The 23,555-nt window shown below is 43.7% G+C and overlaps 1 protein-coding gene across 1 annotated transcript in view; it reads right to left on the bottom strand.

Annotated features, from left to right (window-relative positions):
• Positions 1-18,307: 18,307 nt before the first annotated feature.
• LOC127515987 (adhesion G protein-coupled receptor A3) overlaps positions 18,308-23,555 on the bottom strand; it is a 51,111-nt gene continuing 45,863 nt past the window's right edge. Inside the window, exon 19 of the mRNA XM_051900211.1 lies at positions 18,308-21,318. Coding sequence (XP_051756171.1) covers positions 19,872-21,318 — 1,447 coding nt within the window. The 3' untranslated portion in view covers positions 18,308-19,871. The remainder of the gene's footprint in view (positions 21,319-23,555) is intronic.

Here is a 23,555-nt window from a genome sequence, read left to right as displayed (position 1 = left end):
TAAACCATGCGCTTTCTTAAGGGTGTTTATCAGTCAAATTCATTTAAATATAAATTTAACAGTTAAGAAATATGATGACTAAGAGAAAAACACTGCTAATGGAAAGACAATTGACGGCGGCAGGTTAGTGGGGAAATATATTTATTTATTATTCAGAATACGCATTTGGAAGCGAAATATATTAATAAACATTTCAGCAGGTTAAAGATAAATAATGTTAATGTAGAGAATATGATTAATTGTTTAAAAAACATTTGGCAGCCCTAAAATGTAGTAATAATCTGCATTTTCAAGACAAGCTCTTTGTATATAAGTGTGCTGAACGCTGACCGGAAACGCTCGAGCCGTAATAAGTAGAACGCGTTGTGCAAGTAGTCCATTCACGTTTGTTCACGTTTCACTCTGAGTTAATAAGGCGTGGCCAAAGCCAGCAAATATTTCTCTCTCTCTCTCTCTCTCTCCATCTATTTAATTTAAATGAGTAAATAAAAAATAAATAAATTCATTGCTACGAGTACTTTGTTGGAATAACTGGGACTTGAGCACTTGCATACTGTTGCACTCATGTTGATTTGATTGCTTCTACTGTTCTCATTTGTAAGTCGCTTTGGAGAAAACATATGCTAAATGACTAAATGTAAATGTAAGTCTTATTACAGTTTTAATTGTAGTTTTTTAAAGTACAAGAATACAAAAGTTTAGGTTTTTATATTTTATTTCAGTTAATTATTGGTAACAAAAAATGTTTTTATGGCTTTGGTTTTAGTTAACTATAACAACTGTTTTCTGAATGCTTTTGCAATGTACAGTGTAGCTATATTTGTATTCAAAACATGAGCAGCAGTGCCAGTGGCGTCATTTCACCAAAAGCCAGGGTATGGCAGACCCCGATGACGACATCCAATCTTACTCCCTTGACGACAGTCCCACTTTCTTCCAGCATTTCAAAGCTCAAAAGTCTGAATATTATCCAATTTAAGTGTTATTTTTAATATGATTACCAAAAACATTTTTGTTCATCCTACAAAGATTGTCCTCATTTGTAAAACTAAAAGTCAATCAATCAAAAACCACAGCCAATCAGAACACAGTGCGGGTGGGCTCTCGTGGCAGTTGCACAGCGCAAGAGATTAGACGGCACTCACAAGGAAATGGATAAGTACATAATCAAATTCACAAATACTACACATTTAAACATTATTAAAAAAATACATACTGAGCTACTAAAACAACATTTGTCATAGAATACACTTGTTTGTTCACAGTTTGAACGTTCTTGCTTCCATTTGTTTAATTTCAAGATCTGAGGTGAATTATCCATTGTTGCTTTTACGGCATCAAAGCTGGGAGCACTAAATATATCAAGTCACGTTACAACGTTTTTAACATTAAATAAAGCAGATAAACATTACCTGAGATTAACATTGCCATACTTTGTGTTGTTGTTCCAGATGTGACTTCGCCAAAAAATAGAAAACATTTCTAAAAAAGAATCGTCGCGTGTCACCGTAGCTACTGGTTAGGACAACCGGTAACTTAACACTTCTGATTGGTCACTATTTTCAACAGAAATCCCTGTGATTGGCTACAATACTCAACGCTGCAAAATCACGTTGTGAATAGACACATTGGTAGCGCCGTTGATCTTACATGACACGAATATAACAACCAGATCACTTTAATTTATTTATATTTCTGTTTATTTAAAAATACAAATGATATGTTACACATAGTAATATAATCCTTCATGCAATGAATAAAATTATATAAGTTGCAGTCGCCATACCCTGCCATACCCAGTTGATGCCTCTGAGCAGTGCCACAGATTCTAGTGTTGAGCCATTGTGCTCATACAGTTAAAGGAGGTTCGAGTCTGGCCTCTCAGCCCACTTGTCTCCTTTCACTCTTCACTATCTGTAAAAATGAAGAAGTAAAAGCACAAGCTTTTGTTTTTTATGTCAGTGGATGACTGATTAATTATGACACTCATTTCAAAAATAATAGCAGGCTGACAGGGAAACATATCAACTACTTTTTGAACACATCTTCAAGCACAAAACTAATCCTGCCTTCGCCAAAACAGCCATCTGTGCAGTTGGACACCTAACCCATATTCTCAGATCTGCTGTAATGTCTTCTGTCAAACTTGATAAATCTAAAATCTCAGACATACAGTTTGAATTTATTTCCCAAGACATATTTGTAAGGTTGCAATGTTTTCTCATTGAGCACAATAGCTGAAGAGCAGCTGACAGCTGCTGTCTGATCACATCAGGTTTTGTTTTGCCATATTAATATACAGTGCTAGGCAGATTACTTGCAAATTGTAGTCTGTTACTGATTACAAATTACATGACGAAAACTGTAGTCAGGGTTGGAAATGTGAAAATGGATTTTAATGACGAAATAGACTATTTTAAAAAAAAAATCACAATGACAAAGTGCTTTTGCAAAGTCACATTTTGATTGGCCCGTGCCACAAAGAATGCTCTACTCAGTAGGCTGAAGAAATGATGAAAAAATGTTTTTTTTTTTTTCATTTTCAGAAGGTGAGATAATTGGTCGTAATTAGTTGATTATTTCACTTTATTATTATTATCGCCAGTTGCACTTGTAACTTACCATAAAATATGCATCTGTTAAATGAGTTGCAATGAGTGTGTGTTTTGTAGTAAAGAAGACAGAATTAATTACTTTTGGTGGCAGTGGTATCATGGTAAACCCACTGAAATTGTGTATCTAAGACGCATTTATATCTGGTGGTCTAAAACGTGTTTATTTCATGGATGAGTCAAATTTTCAAATATGTTGGCCTAGGCAATTTAGTTTTGTGGTAATATTATTTAATGCTCTGCCATCTGTATTTGCTCAGCTTTCAGTTTCATAGTTGTAGCAGCGACAGGTTTGTTTACGGTCCGACAAATACGCGAATGAGCCACATATGTTTTTCTAACTGGGGGACCCCTTTTGTTATTTGAGACGCCCCATTTTCAGTGCTCCGCTGGTGCCGGCTCTGATTGTAGTTAGCATTGTAATGTAGATTTTTAGGTAAGGTACATTTTAGGTCATGTAATCTGACTACTTTTTGATTACTTTTAGATTACTTTTGACATAACTCGTTTATCACTTAAAATTTAATGTATTGTATCTTTCATAATTATTCATCTCATACATGGTGTAAATGAGAAGTGCTTTTGCCCTCAAATTTAGAAGCATCACAGATTTATTTACATGACATTTACATGGCCATTCTATATTGTGAATATAGTCAAAGCTAAACGGTATGAAACACAATAGGATTTTTTAGAAAGGAAAATTTAAAAGAGTAAAAAGAAGAATTAGGGACAATTTTTTACTGCCATTGTCAGTTTTAGGGAAAGTTACTTTTAAAAGTAATGCATTACAATATTGCATTACTCCCTAAAAAAAAGCAACTTATAGGTTGTTTGCAATCACGTGGTTCTGGTGAAGCACGAAATTCCGGTGGAGGGCAAGAACTGAAAATTACAATGGAAGAGATGGAGAAAAGTCCATATTGTGCTGGTTTAGAAAGGTATAAACAGAAAATCACAACATATGTTGGACGTGATCCTTATGTTATGAAGAGGAGCAACTTTCCTGCCATCGAGGCGGTAGATATAGAGAATGTGAAGCTGCCGTCACGCTGTGTTCAGTTCTAGTCTGGTTTGTTTATATTGTGCTGCCATTCTGCTAGTGACGTTAAGGGCAGTATTTCGATTTTCTGTGGTGATTGTAAAAAAGTCGCCATTGTAGGTCATTTATGCTAAATCTAGAATTGCAACAGGAACTCACATCATCGTTCAGGGAAAAAAACTGGACGGTGTAAAACAATTTTCTTCTTTTCTACATGTAAACACACTAAGGGAAGCAGTTTGAGGAGGTGACGGGAAAACGACGTATTGCAAATGTAATAATGTCACTGATTAAACCCACTGCCTGTCACTCAATAAAATAATCACATAGCTGAGTGTTTTTGAAAGTTTTGTATTTTGTTTTGGTGTAATAATTAACATTACATTTGCGAGTATGACTCTCGCTAGGCTTGTGAAAGAATATAACTTGCACACAGCCACTTCAAACCTGTTCACGAGCTTCTATGGGTTTGACTTTGGCTGTCATTTGTTGAAATAAATACAAAAAAATACAGCGTGTCGGTGTCTGTCCGCGGAATGTGACCCTCGATTCTCCTCCGTGGCCATATGGGAAAGTGAAAATATTTACAAAGACAACATTAAAACTACAGTTACATTTACACCCTTCCAACAAAGAAATGGATCGAATTGTGTCAGCTTGTTGAACATTTTTTTTTTTTATTTGGACATTTTCTACCATATGATGGCTGAAGCAGCAGCGCGGGACACTGTTTCCACGGTAACCAGATCAACATTGTGAACGGAATTCTACAAAACTTAAGTGAAAACACCACATTATCATTTAATGGGATAAAATAGCTTCTCTTCCCTGCAAACGATAGCACGAAGAACGTGATTATTTAACCAAATCAAAAACAAAAAGGTAAGCAGGTATCCATATTAATTTCAGTATCAGCAGACGCAAAACGCTATAAAAGGCGACAACTTTTAAAGTTAAAAATCGATTTAAGTTATGTAAACAATAAAATCTCCTTGTGGGTTCTCGGTTTGATCGATTTGAGCAACCATAAACGACGCAAAACAGGAATTTTGAGTTTGTGATAGGATTCCTAGATAGAAAAACCACTCCCTGCCCTCCAGCCGCATTTCGCGCTGTAGCAATGACGTCATGCGCAAACAACCTATTGCGTTCGTTACTTTTTATGAAAAGTAACGTGTTACATTACTTTTAATGTGTTACATTACTTTTGTGTTACCTTTTCTCACCGGGCCGGGCTTGCTTATTTGTTTTTTTGTTTTTTTAACAACAAAAAAAGTTCTATTTTTGGCAAATGTTAAGGCCCTTTCACACCAAAAGTGAAATGAATAAGCTTTAAGCCCCGGGTATACTTCACTTTCCGTGCCCGGACGCGTCGCGCACGCAGTTGTGTCCGCGCATCTTTCAAAGTATACTCAACCGCGGATGCGTGCGGATGACTGAGTTCGACACATGCACAGTACAACTTTTTTCTATACTCTACCAGACATCGGAGGGCAGCACCGAGTCGTGTCATCAACGGAACATTCGTTGGGCATGATCGGAGAAGAAACACCATTGCAACATAGTTTGGAAGATACACTGAACAAGAATCTAAAACGATGGAGAAGGATATGCTTCTAAGTTTACTCGTCTTGGAAGAAGTTTCTCTTTGTTTCAAGCGTGTTGTTTTTAAATCACTCTTTCCACACTCTTCTTCGTCGACTGCACACTGTGCTCAGTACTGTGCGTATTGCCACCTATTGGACTCTTCTTTCTTGCTTGCGCATGCGCTGTTGCACGCGCACCGTCCGCGCGGTCTCGAAATTTGGGCTGCACGCGGACGAGCTGTGCGGCCGGGCGCGAGCCCTCCGCATGACGTAATTTTCGTGCACGAACGCGGACGGCCGAAGTATACCCGGGGCTTCAGGCTGAAAGAAATGCATATTTACGCCTGTACAGTAGAGGGCGCAGCTCAAACAAACCTTTCAGCTGGGCTGCCATTCTGGATTAAAGAAGAACAGGATACAGGAGAAGGAAGTTTAATACTCTTATTTCTAAATCTAATCTAATGTAATTTTTGTTTGTTAGTGTACTTGAATTGAATCATTGAAGGTCAGCAGCAAAGACATTGATTAATAAAGTGAGATTAAATAATGTATATTTGTGCAATTTAATATAGTTAATTATTACAGGTTTGCATAAAATTCTGAGATTGCATTTCACAGTGCATGTTCACATTTAGTCTAGAACTATAATAACCATCATGTTCACACAGCGCCTCTGCACTTTATTTCTCTCAACATGGGGACAGGAGAGCTGTCAGTCATTAAATGTGAAAAAATAACTTGCGTTACTTATTTGAAAAAGTAACTTAAGATATTTTGTTGTAAATTGAAAAAGTAATGTGTTACTTTACTAGTTACTTGAAAAAGTTATCTGATACGTAACTCAAGTTACTTGTAATGCGTTAACTCCCAACACTGGCCATTGTGCAAATAATATAAAATCACGTCTAATCCATTAAAAAGTAACTGTGAGCATTTTACAATATAATATTATCTAAGTACTACATTTTTTGGAGTATGATACATGTACGTAATCCAGATTACATGTAATCAGTTTCTACCCAGCAACAACAGATGACACTAAAGCTTCTCTCCGACCTCAGGCTCTACATTAAGACAAACGATCACATGTATAATGAGTTCCCTGCATCAATTCCAGCATGTTGTGTTCTTGCTTTAAACAGGTGCTGACCTAATTCCAGGCCTGTACACCTGTGATCACAATCTCATCCCATAATGCTCAAGTAATGTGTTTTGGGGGCAAGACCTTCATAATAGTGGTGTCAGGTTCTGAGAATGATTGTCTTTGACCCCTGGCCTGTCCTGCGGCAAGTTGTGGTGCTTTGGATAAGAGAGCATGGCATCATTTATTAATCCCATATCCATTAATTTCCCATATCAGATCCATGATCCTGATCCGCCGCCATATTGGCATTCTGCTTCTGCAAGTTTCAAATCGTCATAGTGCATTAAAGAATTATAACAGCAACGAGATAACAGTGCAAATGGCTCTCGCTCTTATGAGAAGCATCATATTATCAGAGTGAATAAGACTCAAGTACAGTATTCACATGCATTAAGGAGGAGGAAGGTTATATGATATCTGATTACATGTCTGCTGCTACTGACATCATGCCTAATTAGTCAACTGTAGGTAACTGTATAGGTTTATTCCTACACTTTATTCAAGCTAATTCTATCAGGCACAGATGGTAAAAATTCATGATATCAATCTTCATCTCTGAGGCAAACCTCAAGCTCACCGCCAGATGCTTCTAAAGCACATTTGCCAAAAATCAAAATATGCAAACGATTTAACGCTACTCTGATATATTCTTGATAAGCATAACAGTGATAAAAGCTGGTAAGTTTGATGTTGTATAGATACCAGTCAAAAGTTTTTAATCAATATTAATTTAGTGAAATATTACAATTTTAAAATAACTGTTTTCTATTTTAATATATTTATTCCTGTGATCAAAGCTGAATTTTCAGCATCATTACTCCGGTCTTCAGTGTCACATGATCCTTCAGAAATCCTAATATTTTCTAATATGATGATTTGATGCTCCAGAAATATTTATGATTATTATCAATGTTGGAAACAGTTGTGCTGCTCTTTTATTTGCAGAAACTGTGTAGAAATCTTTTTTTTATATAATTATAAATTAATTATACGCATCTGTACTGTCACTTTTAATTTAATGCTTTCTTTTTCTTTCTTTCCATCCATCCAGCAAACCAACCAACCATCCATCCATCATCCATGCTTTCTTTTCTTTCTTTCCTTCAATCCATCCATCGATCCTTTTTCTTTTTCCATCCTTCCATCCATCCTTTCTTTCATTCTTTCCATCCATCATCCTTTTTTTCTTTCTTTTTCTTTCTTTCCTTCCTTCGTTCCTTCCATCCTTTCTTTCTTTCATTTTCTTTCTTTCTTTCTTTCTTTCTTTCTTTCCATCATCCATCCATCAAACCAACCAACCAACCATCCATCATCCATGCTTTCTTCTTTCTTTCTTTTCTTCATTCCTTCCTTCCATCCATCCATCGATCCTTTTTCTTTGTTTCCATCCTTCCATCCATCCTTTCTTTCATTCTTTCTTTCCATCCATCCATCCTTTCTTTCATTCCTTCATTCCATCCATCCATCCATCCGTCCTTTCTTTCTTTCTTTCCATCCATCTTTTCTTTTTCTTTCTTTCTTTCCTTCCATCCATCCATCAAACCAACCAACCAACCATCCATCCATCATCCATGCTTTTTCTCTCTTTTCTTCATTCCTTCCATCATCCATCAATCCTTTTTCTGTTTCCATCCTTCCATCCATCCTTTCTTTCATTCTTTCTTTCTTTCCTTCATTCCATCCATCCATCCATCTTTTCTTTCTTTTTTCTTTCTTTTCTTCCATCCATCCATCCATCCGTCCTTTCTTTCATTCTTTCTTTCCTTCATTCCATCCATCCATCCATCTTTTCTTTCTTTTCTTCCATCCATCCGTCCTTTCTTTCTTTCTTTCTCTTTCTTTCCTTCCATCCATCCATCAAACCAACCAACCAACCATCCATCGATCATCCATGCTTTTTCTCTTTCTTTTCTTCATTCCTTCCATCCATCAATCCTTTCTGTTTCCATCCTTCCATCCTTTTTTTCTTTCCTTCCATCATTTCTTTTTCTTTCTTTCTCTTTCTTTCTTTCCATCCTTCCATCCATCCATCCATCCAACCAACCATCCATGCTCTTTTCTTTTTCTTTCCTTCATTCCATCATCCAACCAACCATCCATGCTCTTTTCTTTCTTTCTTTCCTTCATTCCATCATCCATCCATCCATCCATCCATCCATCTTTTCTTTCTTTCTTTCTTCCCTTCATTCCATCCATCCATCCATCTTTTCTTTTTTTTCTTTCTTTTCTTCCATCCATCCATCCGTCCATCCATTATCGTCTCTGTAAACTACAAAAACTCAAAATTGTGTTCAGTCTATAGGCATGTTGATCTTTACAAAGTGACATCGCCAACTACTGGCCTGGCATGAATAATACATGAATAATGTTTTTAGTTGTTTTCGCAGATCAGTGTGAACGGGGACACATTGTCATCTGTATGTGAAAAACGCAAAGGAAAAGCTTTTCCATTTAAGTACATCATTTTAGTGTAAATGTACCCTTAATCAGCATATTACAAAAAATTCTGAAGGATCATGTGACACTGAAGACTGGAGTAATGATGTGAAGACTTAGCTTTGCATCACAGGAATAAATTACGTTTTAAATTGTAATATTTAAAAATATTAGTTTTTTTTATAGTGTATTTTTGATCAAATAAATGCCATGTAGAATGAGAGTGAAATATGCCTTGAGAATAAGAGACTTCTTTTAAAAAACATTTCAAATTCTTACTGACCCCAAACTTTTGAACAGTTTATGTGCTATTTTATTTTGTTCATTTCTTTTTGAGTTTTCTTTTCTCCCTGGAAACCTACATTTAAATGATGAAACTTAACACAAAGCATTGGTGAATTGTTAAGGGCATATGGGACAGTAGAAAAGGAATACTCTCATTTAACTCAGAAAGGCTGGCACAGAGCAGTTTGGTTGGAGTGATACAGTCATAAGTGCTCCATGCATAATTCAAAGCCTTTTCTCTTTGTCACATTCAGGAGGGTCTGGCAATACATCTCTGTCTGTGAGAAATATGCTTTTAATATATCATTAGTGGGCTGAAAACTAAGAACCTCTTGTCTTTTGCTCATTTGTTAAGTCATCCATGAGCAGATACAGATGACGTGAATGGATAAGTTCAATCATTTCTGCATGCCCTTCACAAAGAAGTTAAGAGTGCGTGAGCTTTATCGGTGTTAAGTGATAAAACACACTTTACATAGAACATCTTTCAGGATTACTGTCCATTGGAGACACTGTGGAAGTGGATTTCTGGGACATGAAAAGAGCATGTCACCCATGAATCCATCTGGACATAGTCAGTGGACATCAACAACCCCATATGGTAAAACAAGGTCAGTGGAACAAGCACACTCACAAACTGATGCCAACAACTATCTCTTTTTTTTTTCCTCCATGAATTTCATTATTAATTCCTAAATATCATTACATTTTTTAGGGAGTCACACCACATGAGAACTAAACCTTGTCTTGTCAATAAAAGGTTAAATTATCTGATATTTTAAAGGGGACCTATAATTCCCCTTTTCACAAGATGTAATATAAGTCTCTGGTGTCCCCAGATTGTGTCTGTGAAGTTTCAGCTCAAAATACCCCACAGATCATTTATTATAGCTTGTCAAATTTGCCCCTATTTAAATGAGCTGCTGCTCCCAGCCCCTTTCCCAGAAGAGGGCGGAGCTTTAACAGCTCATGCTTCGGTTTCTCAACAACAACAAAGCTGGAGAATCTCACGCAGCCAAAATGATGATTGTCAGTAATGGTGTTCAGCCTTACGTTGTTCAAACTGGAGTCGGACACTGATGAAGAGACTCAGGAAGAAGTAACTTTAAGAATGCAACTGGACCCTTGATCCTCATTTGTGAAACAAAACCGTAAAATGACGGCATGGTAACAACACTCTACTACAACAACTCTTCCTCTTCTCTAAAGCAGCCCAACATGGCCTCACCCCCTTTGCTGCGTGTTCTCGGGGGCAGGGTTTATGTAAATTTTGGGGTTTGTGATGTCACCAACCCGGGAAGAAGCTTGTTGTAGTCCCTACCAGCCGTTTGTTGTAGTCCTTAAAAAGCAATTTCTGTAAAACAAAATATCTCCCTTTGCATTGAGCTTTGAGTGTTGTAACTTTCCAGATGATGTTTATGCTCAAACAGCAACATTACACACTAACTAAAAAGTTAAAAAAGTGAAATCATAATCAAGGACCCCTTTAAGAGACTTTTGACCTTGACAGGTCTTCAGGTTTTGCAATGCTTTTGGGGTGGGGTGGAATATCCTGTTTTTTTATTATCACCCAGGGTTATTTTAGATAACTAAAAACTAAAACCAAATCGTCTCGGTTACGTATGTAACCCTCGTTCCCTGAAGGAGGGAACGGAGACGTACGTCAGTAGTGACCGACGAATTGGGATATCGCTAGAGAGCCCTATCAGCTTCGAGTGAACTACAACAGGCCAATGGAGTTGGCGTGCGATATTTGCATAATGCGCACCGCCCCCGCCAGGTGGTATAAATAGGGGAGCAGATGCAATCGCACTCTGTTTTTCGCTGAGGAGACAATCTAGTCCGCACTACAGCGAGGGTACAGCAACTGTGGCGACGGGACGTACGTCACCGTTCCCTCCTTCAGGGAACGAGGGTTACATACGTAACAGAGACGTTCCCTTTCAGTCGGTCACGTTCGACGTACGTCAGTAGTGACCGACGAATTGGGATCCCAAATAAAGCGCCACAGTATGAACCCCTTCCAGTGCCCAGCGCAAGCTCTAGCCACCCGGCGCACCAGTGGGACGGGGAAGGGGGCGAGCTTACGCCGAGAGAGTCTACTGCTGTTCCGACATACCCACTAAGTAAACTAGACTACACTGGGGAAGCGAACCCGTAGGGGACGCTGCGGAGACCACTACCCACCCGTAGGGGAGGAATTTACGTGGAGAGTACACATATGGACTGGCCGTGGGCAGTACGCATATGGAGTCCCTGGGATGGCTCCACCTGGGTAGGGGGAGACTCATCTGACAGGTGACAGCAGAGCTGGCTCTGCTAGGGAAAGACACAGGCTCGCCGTAGGGAGTTGACCGTGGACAAATACACACATGGGACCACTCACGTGGAGGGGTCACGACATGTGGAACCCATCCAAACGTCAACGTCGGTGACGGAGGTTTGGCCTGGCATCAGACACTCCGCAATGTCTGAGCCGAAGGGGGAGGCGGAGGAACTCGACAGGGTTCGCCAAGCGGGGAACTCGACTGGAGTAAAAAGGATGCACGTATCCGGCCCAGGGGGCGGGAGTGGCATTGCAAGCCGACACTAGAACGGGCTCTTCGCGTCTACCGGCTGGTGGAAGCGAGTACACGGGAAGATACCGGTTCTACACGAAGGCTATAGAATCTAGCGAACGTGTTATCTGTAGAGCTGCGGGCTGGGCGACACCTATCTGTCAGCGAGGCACCGTGCGCCAGCGCCCAGGAAGAGGCCACTCCTCTGGTGGAGTGGGCTCTCAACCTGAGCGGGCAAGGCACGCCCTGGGACTCATACGCCAGGGCGATGGCGTCCACTATCCAGTGGGCCATCCTCTGCTTGGAGACAGCCTTTCCCTTCTGCCGGCCTCCGTAACAGACAAAGAGCTGATCTGAGGTCCTAAAGCTTCGTGTTCTGTCCACGTACAGGCGCAGAGCGCGGACGGGACAGAGCAAAGCTAGGGCTGGGTCTGCCTCCTCCGAAGGCAGCGCTTGCAGGTTCACTACCTGATCTCGAAAGGGAGTGGTAGGGACCTTGGGCACATATCCAGGCCGGGGTCTCAGGATAACGTGAGAGTCACCGGGCCCGAATTCCAGGCACGATTCGTCAACCGAAAATGCGTGCAGGTCCCCTACCCTCTTGAGCGAGGCCAATGCAACCAGGAGGACGGTCTTTAGGGACAGTACTTTTAACTCGACTGATTGCAAAGGCTCGAAGGGACGACCCCGGAGAGATGTAAGAACCAGGGTCAGATCCCAAGAGGGTACAGAGGGGGGCCGGGGAGGATTCAGTCACCTCGCCCCCCTCAAGAACCTGACGATCAGATCGTGCTTCCCTAGCGATTTACCATCAACTGCATAGTGATGTGCGGCGATAGCGGCAACATACACCTTGAGGGTGGAGGGAGACAGCCTTCGCTCCAGGCCCTCTTGCAGAAAGGAAAGCACGGTTCCGACCGAACATGATCGGGGGTCCTCTCGCTCTGGTTGAGAGGAACACCATTCGACGAATAGGTTCCACTTCAGCGCATAGAGGTTCCTAGTAGAAGGAGCTCTAGCGGAAGTGATGGTGTCTGCGACCGCTTGCGGGAGATCACTCAGAACCTCCGCGTCCCGTCCAGGGACCACACATGGAGTTTCCACAGGTCGGGACGCGGGTGCCAGAGGGTGCCCCGTCTCTGAGTCAGGAGGTCCTTCCTCAGAGGAATGGGCCAGGGAGGTGCTGTCGCGAGGAGCGTGAGGTCCGAGAACCAGGTCCGAGTGGGCCAATATGGAGCCACTAACAAGACCTGCTCCTCGTTCTCCCTGACTTTGCACAGGAGCTGTGCGAGAAGGCTCACTGGGGGAAACGCATATTTGCGTAGGCCCCGGGGCCAGCTGATTGCCAGGGCATCCGTGCCGAGCGTGCCGCCGGTCAGGGAATAGAACAACTGGCAGTGGGCAGTCTCCGGGGAGGCGAACAGATCTATCTGTGCCTCGCCGAAGCGCTGCCAGATCAGCTGGACTACCTGGGGATGGAGCCGCCATTCGCCCGGAAGCGGAGGCTGCCGTGAGAGCTCGTCGGCTGCACGGTTGAGCACGCCTGGGACGTGAATGGCACGAAGCGACCTCAGATGCTTCTGACTCCATAGCAAGAGATGGCGGGCGAGTTGCGACATACGGCGGGAGCGTAGACCACCCTGATGGTTGATGTACGCAACGGCCGCAGTGCTGTCCGAGCGGACCAGTACGTGCTTGTCTGTCAACAGCTCCTGGAAGCGGCCCAGTGCAAGACGTACTGCTAGCAACTCGAGGCAATTGATATGCCAATGCAGTTGGGGCCCCGTCCACAGACCCGACGCTGCATGCCCGTTGTACGTGGCCCCCCACCCTGTGGCAGAGGCATCTGTGTGGACCACAGCATGCCTGGACACTTGTTCGAGGGGAACTCCAGCCCGCAGGAACAAAGGGTCCGACCACTTGGTGAGGGTGCGACGGCAGTTCGGTGTCACGGGGACACGGAACGTACCGCGCTGCCACGCCCATCTCGGGATCCGGCCGCGGAGCCAGTGTTGAAGCGGCCTCATATGAAGCAATCCAAGCGGCGTGACTGCGGCTGCGGATGCCATATGCCCCAGGAGCCTCTGAAAGAGTTTCAGTGGGGCCGCTGTCCTGCGCTTGAGCGTACTCAGGCAGGTCAACACTGACTGGACGCGCTCCTCGGTGAGGCGCGCAGTCCGGGCGACCGAATCCAGTTCCATACCGAGATAAGAGATCCTCTGCCCGGGGGAGAGTTTGCTCTTGTCCCAGTTGACCCGAAGACCCAACCGACTGAGGTGAGCTAACACCATGTCCCTGTGTTCGCACAACTGCTCCCGCGAGCTGGCCAGGATGAGCCAGTCGTCGAGGTAGTTGAGGATGCGAACGCTCTGTTCCTTGAGCGGAACAATGGCCGCCTCCGCAACCTTCGTGAAGACGCGGGGCGACAGGGCCAGCCCGAAGGGTAGGACTTTGTACTGATATGCCCGACCCTCGAACGCAAACCGTAGGAAGGGTCTGTGACGAGGCAGAATCGAGACATGAAAGTACGCGCCCTTCAGGTCGATCGCTGCAAACCAATCCTGGGGACGGACGCATTCGAAAATGCGCTTCTGCGTAAGCATCTTGAACGGCAGCCTGTGAAGGGACCGGTTCAGGACACGCAGATCCAGGATTGGCCGTAGCCCACCGCCCTTCTTTGGTACAATGAAGTAGGGGCTGTAGAACCCTGACTTCATATCGGCTGGAGGGACCGGCTCGATTGCATCCTTCGCCAGGAGGACAGCAATCTCCGCCCGGAGAACAGGTGCATTGTCCAGGGACACCTGAGTGTAGTGGACACCCCTGAAGACCGGGGGACGCCGGGCGAACTGAATCGCATAGCCGAGTCTGATAGTGCGAATGAGCCAGCGGGACGGGCTGGGGAGCGCTATCCAGGCTTCCAGACACCGAGCCAGCGGGACCAAAGGCACCACAGACGCACCGGGGGTGGGGCAGCGAAGCAGAGTGCTGGAACCCGACTCGGACGGCGCAGCGGCCCGAAGTGGGGTCAGACTCTGCGAGGTGACAGTGTGAATGGGAGACGGCTGGGGGGCGGCCTCGACCATCACACTGGGACCTGCTGGCGAAGTGAGAGTGGGCTGCGAGTGGCAAGGCGGAGCCTCGCGCGCTGACAGCCACAGTCTCTTGTGACCTGGAGGATTGGCAAACTGCTCTTTTTGTGATGAAGTGGGTACCGCTGGACTCCGGAGAGCCAGCGGCGGGACAGACAATTTCACAAATTCCCCCCGGCCCTCCTCCGGGGGTGGGAGAGACGATGGAGTCCTCTCCCGAAGAGCAGGAACCTTCCCCTCCAGGTCGCCCGTCTCAGGGTCGCGTCTTCCTCGACCTCTTGCCACCTGGCTTGGCCTGAGCGGGCTGGGCGCCGCGTCCGCGACCGGCACCCTGCTGTTTGGCTGGTGTAGGCTGCTGCTTTGCCAACTTAGCAGGGGCGGAGGACGACGCAGGCGGGCGCCCTCGGCGACGAGCGGGCTGAGGCTGTGCTGCCGGCGGCGGGGTGGAGGCAGCAGCGGACCGCCGGGGCAGGACGTGTTTGATAGCCTCAGCCTGCTTCTGGGCGGCAGAGAACTGCTGGGCGAAGCTCTCTACCGCGTCGCCGAAAAGGCCGACCTGTGATATGGGGGAGTCCAGGAACCGATATTTGTCGGTATCCCTCATATCAGCAAGGGTCAGCCAGAGGTGGCGTTGCTGGACCACAAGCGTGGCCATCGCCTGACCAACAGAACGTGCCGTCACCTTAGTCGCCCGGAGGGCGAGGTCCGTGGCGGCACGCAGCTCCCCAAGCAGCTGCTGGTCAAGACCTCCCTGGGGCATTTCCATCAACGCCTTTGCCTGATGAACTTGCAAAAGGGCCATGGCATGCAAGGCGGAGGCAGCCTGTCCGCAGGCTCTGTAAGCTTTCTCTGTCAAGCCTGACGAGAATTTACAGGCCCGGGATGGGAGACGCGGCTCACCGCGCCAGCCAGAGGCCGTTGGACACAGTTGCATCGCAACAGACCTCTCGACTGGGGGAATCCGCGTATATCCCCTAGCCTCCCCGCCATCCAGGTTGGTGAAGGCGGACGAGGGACCAGGTCTCGCACGAACGCTATAGGGCGTCCGCCAGGACCTGGTCACCTCATCATGCACCTCCGGGAAGAATGGCATCGGGGCGGGGCGCTGGGGACCAGCGCGGGCCGCCCCGAGGTACCAATCATCGAGCCGAGAAGGTTCGGGACACGGTGGAGGGTTCCAGACGAGCCCGACCTTCTCGGCAGCCCGGGAAAGCATAGCCGTCAACTCAGGATCAGGCTCGGACAACGCTACGGTCCCGGAGGGAGGTAACGCAGCCGAGTCCTCATCTCCCAAGGACTCTTGCTCACCTTCCCATGCCGCGATCAACATGCAGTCATCCGCCGGTGCTCCGAAAGAAACGGCTGGTCGCTCCGTAGAGGGACCAGCACGCTCAGTCGGCAACACCACCGGTTGCAGTGAGGTAGAGGGGACAGGGGCCCGCGGAGCGGCGCTCGGCGGGGAAGCCCTGACCGTGATCCTCAGATCACCCTGCCTACACGCCGGCGCACCGTCACCCCGGCCGAAGCCAGAGAAAACGGCGGCACGGGGCATAGGGGAGGGGACCCCCGCTCCCTGAGAACCAAGGAACGAGAGTCTCGATCTCAACACTGCAATAGTCATGTTCCCACAGTGAGAACATGAACTATCCACAAAAGCTGCTTCAGCGTGCTGAACGCCCAGGCACGTGATGCAGCGATTGTGGCCGTCAGCGGGGACCAATGAACGACCGCATCCAGTAACGCACAGACGAAATGACATCTTGAAAAAGACGCAGGGTTCGTCTGTGAAGCTCTTTTAGGAGGGGAAAAATTCAGCTCTCTTGTGCTGAAGCACACAGGGAGTGTCACGATGTGTTCGGGTACACCACTCCCCGAACACAACGGAGGAACCGGCCCAAATCGCAACAGACACAATGCTGGGAATTGGAAATTGTGTGCTGTAAAAACAGCAGTTGAGAGCTTTAAGCTCAGGCTCCTCGGGAAGCTCGCGACCTCGCTGAAGTGCCGTTACACCAACACAAGAAGAAGAAATTTTCCTTTCTTTTCTTAGCTTGAAGAATTCACTGAAGTCTGAAGCTGGAAACACACTAGATGGCTCCGAAGCGAAAGACAGAGTGCGATTGCATCTGCTCCCCTATTTATACCACCTGGCGGGGGCGGTGCGCATTATGCAAATATCGCACGCCAACTCCATTGGCCTGTTGTAGTTCACTCGAAGCTGATAGGGCTCTCTAGCGATATCCCAATTCGTCGGTCACTACTGACGTACGTCGAACGTGACCGACTGAAAGGGAACCATACATTACAATTATTTTATTATTACAAAAATATAAGCATATTAAAAAAACTAATAAAATGTCCAAAACATAAAACATTTACAAAACAAAATTACTTAAAAACTTTACCTAAAACTAAAATAAAACCAGAAGATATAGATATATATATAGTAGTCAACATTTGAAGTGGATCAAAACCTTTCAAAGTTGTCCCAAAACCCTCTTCTTAGGACAGTTTAGTTCTTAGGACAGCTTGGATTAACGTTTTTGATCCACTTCAAATGTTAACTACTGTATGTGTGTGTGTGTGTGTATATTCAAAATATGGAAAAAAACAAAACAAAAAAAAAAAAAAAACTAATATTTCAATGGTGCTAAAATAAAACTCATGACTGATTTGACAGACAAAAAAATTTATAAAAGATTATGCCAAACTACTACCAAACTACAAACTCTTTCTTTTTAAGAACTTTATTCTTGATTATATTTTGAAATAAATTAAATTAGGATTAAAAAAAAAAGAAAGAAAAAAAAAAAAGCATCATGTCATTAACCCATAATTAATCATAATATAGCTAGGCTTTCATTCGTATTGATGTTCTAGACAGGCACTTTCTCAGCACAAGAAGAGAATCAACTTTAAATCCAGGGCAAATATCCTATGCGTCACGAAAGCAATAATCTCAATTTTCTTCAATGTCTTGAACACAATTGATATATGGCCTAATTTAACAAAGTGAAACCCCTGCGGACTTCATTAGCACCACTAAACTCACAAAACATTGGTCGTTAAAAGAACACACTAAAAGTTGCATTTTGATCCGCTATTTTTAGCTATACATGTGTGCGCGCAAATAAAACATTATTCTATTATCCTTCACTCTGTCCTGTATTATCCTGCAGAGAACAGCTCGACAGACTTGTGGCAAGTTAGACAAGAAGGGGGTAGGAAAGGTGAGGCTGCACTACAGCAATTATATTCCCGTCACTGCTAATGATGACAGGCAGCCCGACCTGAGAGTCAGCCATCAATCACAGCGTGGGTATCTAACTCTGGAGACAGCGGCCTACAATTTCTTGCCCATCCAACTGGTTCCACCAAAGTGGGGGAAAAGCACAGATAGGTATCAGGACCTGCACCTCAATTAGAGCCTCCATGAAACAGACGCAATGACACAATGTGCTCCCAATTACTCCAAACCACAAGGCCTAAAGGAAGCTCTCAGAAGAGGAGGTCTGCACTCACCTTTGAACTCAGAGATGAGATGAAGTGGGCTGCGCAAAGAGATTTTTATTATTTGACAGCCGCAATTATGTGAAAACACATTAGAACATAAGAGATTCAGCCAACATATACTCAAAGGGCAGAACGTCATGCATCTTCACGTACAAAATGTCAGCGTGAAACACAAAATGGGCTTAAAGGATACAAAAATAGACCGTTTGTAGATTCACTATGATGATTCACAGTCAAGTGGGAAACTAGATGCTTACATTTTGAACAAACATTTGGAGTAAGATCATTTAAAGGATTAGTTCACTTCAGAATTAAAATTTACTCACCCCCATGCCATCCAAGATGTTAATGTCTTTCTTTCTTCAGTCAAAAAGAAATTAAGGTTTTTGAGGAAAACATTCCAGGATTTTCTCCATATAGTGGACTTCACTGGAGTACAACAGGTTGAAGGTCCAAATTGCAGTTTCAATGCAGCTTCAAAGTGCTCTACACGATCCCAGATGAGGAATAAGGGTTTTATCTAGCAAAACAATCAGTCATTTTCTAAAAAAAATAAAAAGTATATACATTTTTATTTATTTAACCACAAATGCTCGTCATGCACTGCTCTGCGGCACGCATTACGTAATCACGTTGGAAAGGTCACGTGTGATGTAGGTGGAAGTACTGGCATAGGGCAAAAAACTCCATTTCATTTTCTCCTCCAACTTCAAAATCATCCAACATCGTTGTTTTACCTTTTTTTTGTAAAGGGTGTTTGACTTAGTCTTTGCACGTTCACTTTGTAGACACTGGATCGGTACCTCCGCCTACGTCACGCGTGACCTTTCCAATGTGATTACGTAATGCGTGGTGCATCGCAGAGCAAGACGAGCATTTGTGGTTAAAAAGTATATACATTTGTTTTTTGTTTTTAGAAAACGACAGATCGTTTCGCTAGATAAGACCCTTATTCCTTGTCTGGGATCGTGTAGAGCCCTTTGAAGCTGCACTGAAACTGTAGTTTGGACCTTCAACCCGTTGTACCCCAGTGAAGTCCACTATATGGAGAAAAATCCTGGAATGTTTTCCTCAAAAACCTTAATTTTTTTTTTTTCGACTAAAGAAAGAAAGACAAATATCTTGGATGACATGGGGGTGAGTAAATTATCAGGAAATTTTAATTCTGAAGTGAACTAATCCCAATTAAAACCACAAGGAAGCTCTCAGATGAGGGTGTCTGAACTCACCTTTGAACTCAGAGATGAGATAAAGTGGGCTGCATTTTTTTATTATTATTATTTTAAAATTGCAATTATGTGAAAACACATAAGAGATTCAGCCAACATATACTCAAATGGCAGTGAGTCATGCATCTTCACATATAAAATGTCAGAATGAAAATACAAAATGGGCTACAAAGGGTACAAAAATAGACCATTTGTAGATTGACTATGATGATTCGCAGCCAAGCATTTGTAGGTACTCAGTTTTCGAACATAAACATTAAAACGCAAATTCTTTCAGGAACTATTTTTACAAACTGTACCGCCAAAATCATAAAATAAAAGATTCACAGTTATAGATAAAAGTCTGATTTGTAGTCTCTGAGAAGGGAATCTTGCTACACAGTAGTTTCGTGCTTCCACAAGCCAGTCTTAATATTCCCTGAACTCTCCACGTTCAGGGGGGACAAATTCTGTAGTCTCTCTGAGTCTTTGGCAGGTCCGTTTTGGCACGCTAGATTCAACCCGTAAGACTTGGGCTGTACCTCTAGTTCAACAGCGAGGGGCTGTTTTGGACAGTCTCTAATTTGGCTGGTGACATCGGTCCCAGATCCGTCCCCTCCTCCGACTAAGCTTCCATTACTGACGCCGTTCCCCACGTTGTTGCTGAGGCTATGCCCAAAACCATTACCGAGGCGGACGCCTCCACCTTTGCCAAGGTGGCGTGAGCGGCGCGGCAAACTGGCGCTTGCGTCGCTGCTGTCCTGTTGAAGCTGGCTCTGCTGGCGCTCCCGGTAAGCCAAATAGGCTGCCCGTCGGCTATTGCGGGCGTGTAGGCTCTCGTGATGATGGCGCTTGTGCGGGATGCTTTGCACGCTGCCTTCCACGCTGGTTGGGACGTCGTAAGAGTACTCGCGCAAAACGGTAAGCCTGCTGGCCCGATGTGCTCTTGTACGGTTCTTGTGGTGTCGCCCTGAGTGACCATTAATGTTCACGTTGCCTGTTCCTGGAAGATTGTTGTTGTTGACTGAGCTGGGCCGATATTGGACCTCAACAGGCGCTACATGCATCTTAATCTCATTGTCGACTGAATGTTCAGTCAGGCTGTTGTCCAGTAAAGCCGTCCCATTGGCCGTTGAAGGGGCCGCTTTGCACTGAGCGGCTTCGACCTGCAGATTGGTCAGTTTACAGCCTTGGGTGGAGTTGCGTACGCTTGGTGCACTCTTATTGGTGCAGGAGGATTCAGCACTGCTGGCCGGATACTTCGCTGCTTCACTGTTTCCCCTGGCCGTCAACACAGAGCCACCGGTAACTGCGATAGGCAACAGCAGGGAATCAACCTGTGCGCCGTAGTTACGGCGAATCAGGCAACAAGCTTGTGACCAATGACGACGCATGTCCTGGCGGTTTACGCAGTGGTGCGCCACAAAAAACGCCCCAAGGGCTAAAGCAACAGCGCCGAACAGGCAAGCGAACACCAAATCTGCTGGATGCTCCTGGGACACAGCAAGAGCACCAAACACCCACAGTGCTACAAAAAGAGATAGGGCTCCTGCAACGCCAATGAGTTGGGCCACAAAAGTATGTTCGTTCTCCAGAGCCGACATCAAAACCGGGTGTGCGGCGGCTGTGGATGAGGTCTCCAGATGGGCAGGTGTAATTTCGGTTGCTTCAGCCACAGAAAGGTGCTGCTGCTCCTCAGACTGTTCTTTGAGTTCAAAGCGGCGCTCGGGATGCCGACGGAGCTGAATGAGAATGCTGAGGAAGTACATGCAATCCACGAAAACGATGAAGGCTGCCGGGCCATAAAACGCTCCGAGACTGGGTTCCCATGCCATCCAGCAGCTGAGGAAAAACAACAAAAAAATTGTTTAAAGTTGGAATGAAATGGAAATTTATTTTCTCAATTCAAGTTATTGATCATATTGTGAACAATTCATCTGTTTCAATTTTGTTAGACTTCGTAATTCTTAATAAAAATGTCACAAATGGATTTTCCAGTGAAACAGCAAACTTCTTTCTGTTGGCGTATGTCGGACTTGTACAATCGCTTCATCCCCATAAACCTCTGCCCTTTGTTACAATCAACTGCAAGCTCACATTCAGCCAATCTGCCTCCATCTAATCAGCAAATAATGCATAGAATTAAGTCAATTTTTCGATAATCCATTTCAGTTGGATGTATGACACAATATGGGAGAAAATATCTGTCACTGCTTTCAGTTTGTGACTTTAATGCTTTTATTGCTGTTTAACTCTCAAAAACTAAAATGCCTTCAAGAAATTTTGAATGTTCACATTACACATTAACATTCATTCTTTTTTTTATTGCCATTCTAGCAAAGGCTATATTGATGGCAATAATAATAATAATAATAATAATACCCCGCCAGGAGCATTTTAAATACATTTTTAATGCTTATATTGCTGTTTGACGCTCAAAAACCAAAATGCCTTCAATAAATTGTTCTGAGATTTCAAATTTTGCATTCATAAATACATACATTCAGATAGAAACTGTTGGTAAGACTTTAGTTTAGGGTCCAATTCTCATTAACTAGTTGCTTATTAGCATGCATATTACTAGGATATTGGCTGTTTAGCAGTACTTATTAAGCACATATTAATGCCTTATTCTGAATGACCTTATTCTACATCCCTTAATCCTACCCAATACCTAAACTTAACAACTAGCTTCCTAACAATTAATAAGCAGTAATTAGGAGTTTATTGAGGTAAAAGTCATAGTTAATAGTGAGAATTGGACCCTAGTCTAAAGTGTGACCAAACTGTTATATAAATTAGTGTTAAAAATATAGATATTTCGATATGTATCGATACTGAAATATCTGTTCCAATACTCCTTTTCTGTCTGTTCTCACTCTCTTCTTTCTATCGGCAAATTGACACATACCCACCTTCTCTCACTCACTCGTCTCATTCACTCTGGTTGAATAGTGCCTGTATTGCGCATAATTTTATTCATCCCAGAAGGTTTCGAGCTAACACCAAAAGCGCATGCACCACTGATCTGCATAAGTGGCGCGATCATAAAGCCGCCCCTCAAACAGCTCACGAGTACCAAATTGACTTCTTTTTCATGGTTTATTGCTCTTAAACGGTCAAATACTTACAAAATTATATCAAAATGCCTGTCTTGCCGAGTATTTGGGTAAATAGTTTTGGAAAGTAAATATTTGAGAGAAAACATGTTGTGTAACAGTATACTGGATCCGTGCATTAGCTCTTAAAGTGACAGCAGCCTAATATTCCTGCTGCTCTGTCATGTTAATCAAAGAACAAAAGACAAAGAGAAAATCACTCGCTGCTCTTGACTGAATAACTTTTGTAACTTTAATTTTACAATGAAAGCTATCCAGTGTTACTTTCATTTCTGTAGTATTTTTGTACCTAAATACAACTGTTAGACCCATCTGAAAAACTTAAAGCCATGTTTATTTCATTTGCCTCTTTAGTCTATTGTACTTATTAACATTAACAACAATAATCATAATAATAATTAAACTACTGTCAGATTTGAATGTCAATTAGTAGAATGTACATTAAAATACTGATGTTATGACAAGCCGAGAACTACCTTTTTGTGTTTTTTTTTTTTTACTTCAGTAAATCAACGTCACATTGCTCTACTTGGCAGCATGAAAATGAAATTTAAATTTTGAATTAAATTTAAATTTTTCATAAAATATACACAGAACAGTGCTAGAACACTGCCATCATATTTTATAAATCAAAGAAGCTGTCACACTGCAGGTCTGCTCTCTTAAAAGTAGCTCTTATGTTTAAGTATATATAAGTTTTAAAGGTTTACACTGGTGGTATCAAGGGCTTCATATTGTAGGAAAAAGTAAGACACTTATGAGTTCTGTGATGCTCAGCAGAGCGGTTTTTTTTTTTTTTTTTTTGTCATGGTAGCGTGAGATTAATTAAACCCCAAAGATCTCAGATGGTCTGGATTTTCAAATTAAACCATGCTGTTACACAATCCAAACAGCTGTCACAAGTGAAAGAAGGGAGACTGGGAAACCAACAGGCTCAAGGTGGGGAGCCAAAAATAGAGC

The sequence above is a fragment of the Ctenopharyngodon idella genome, chromosome 7 (assembly GCF_019924925.1).
Source record: "Ctenopharyngodon idella isolate HZGC_01 chromosome 7, HZGC01, whole genome shotgun sequence".
NCBI lineage: Eukaryota > Metazoa > Chordata > Actinopteri > Cypriniformes > Xenocyprididae > Ctenopharyngodon > Ctenopharyngodon idella.
Note: the sequence above shows the minus strand (reverse complement) of the source record. Positions and strands in the feature narration are given on the sequence as shown.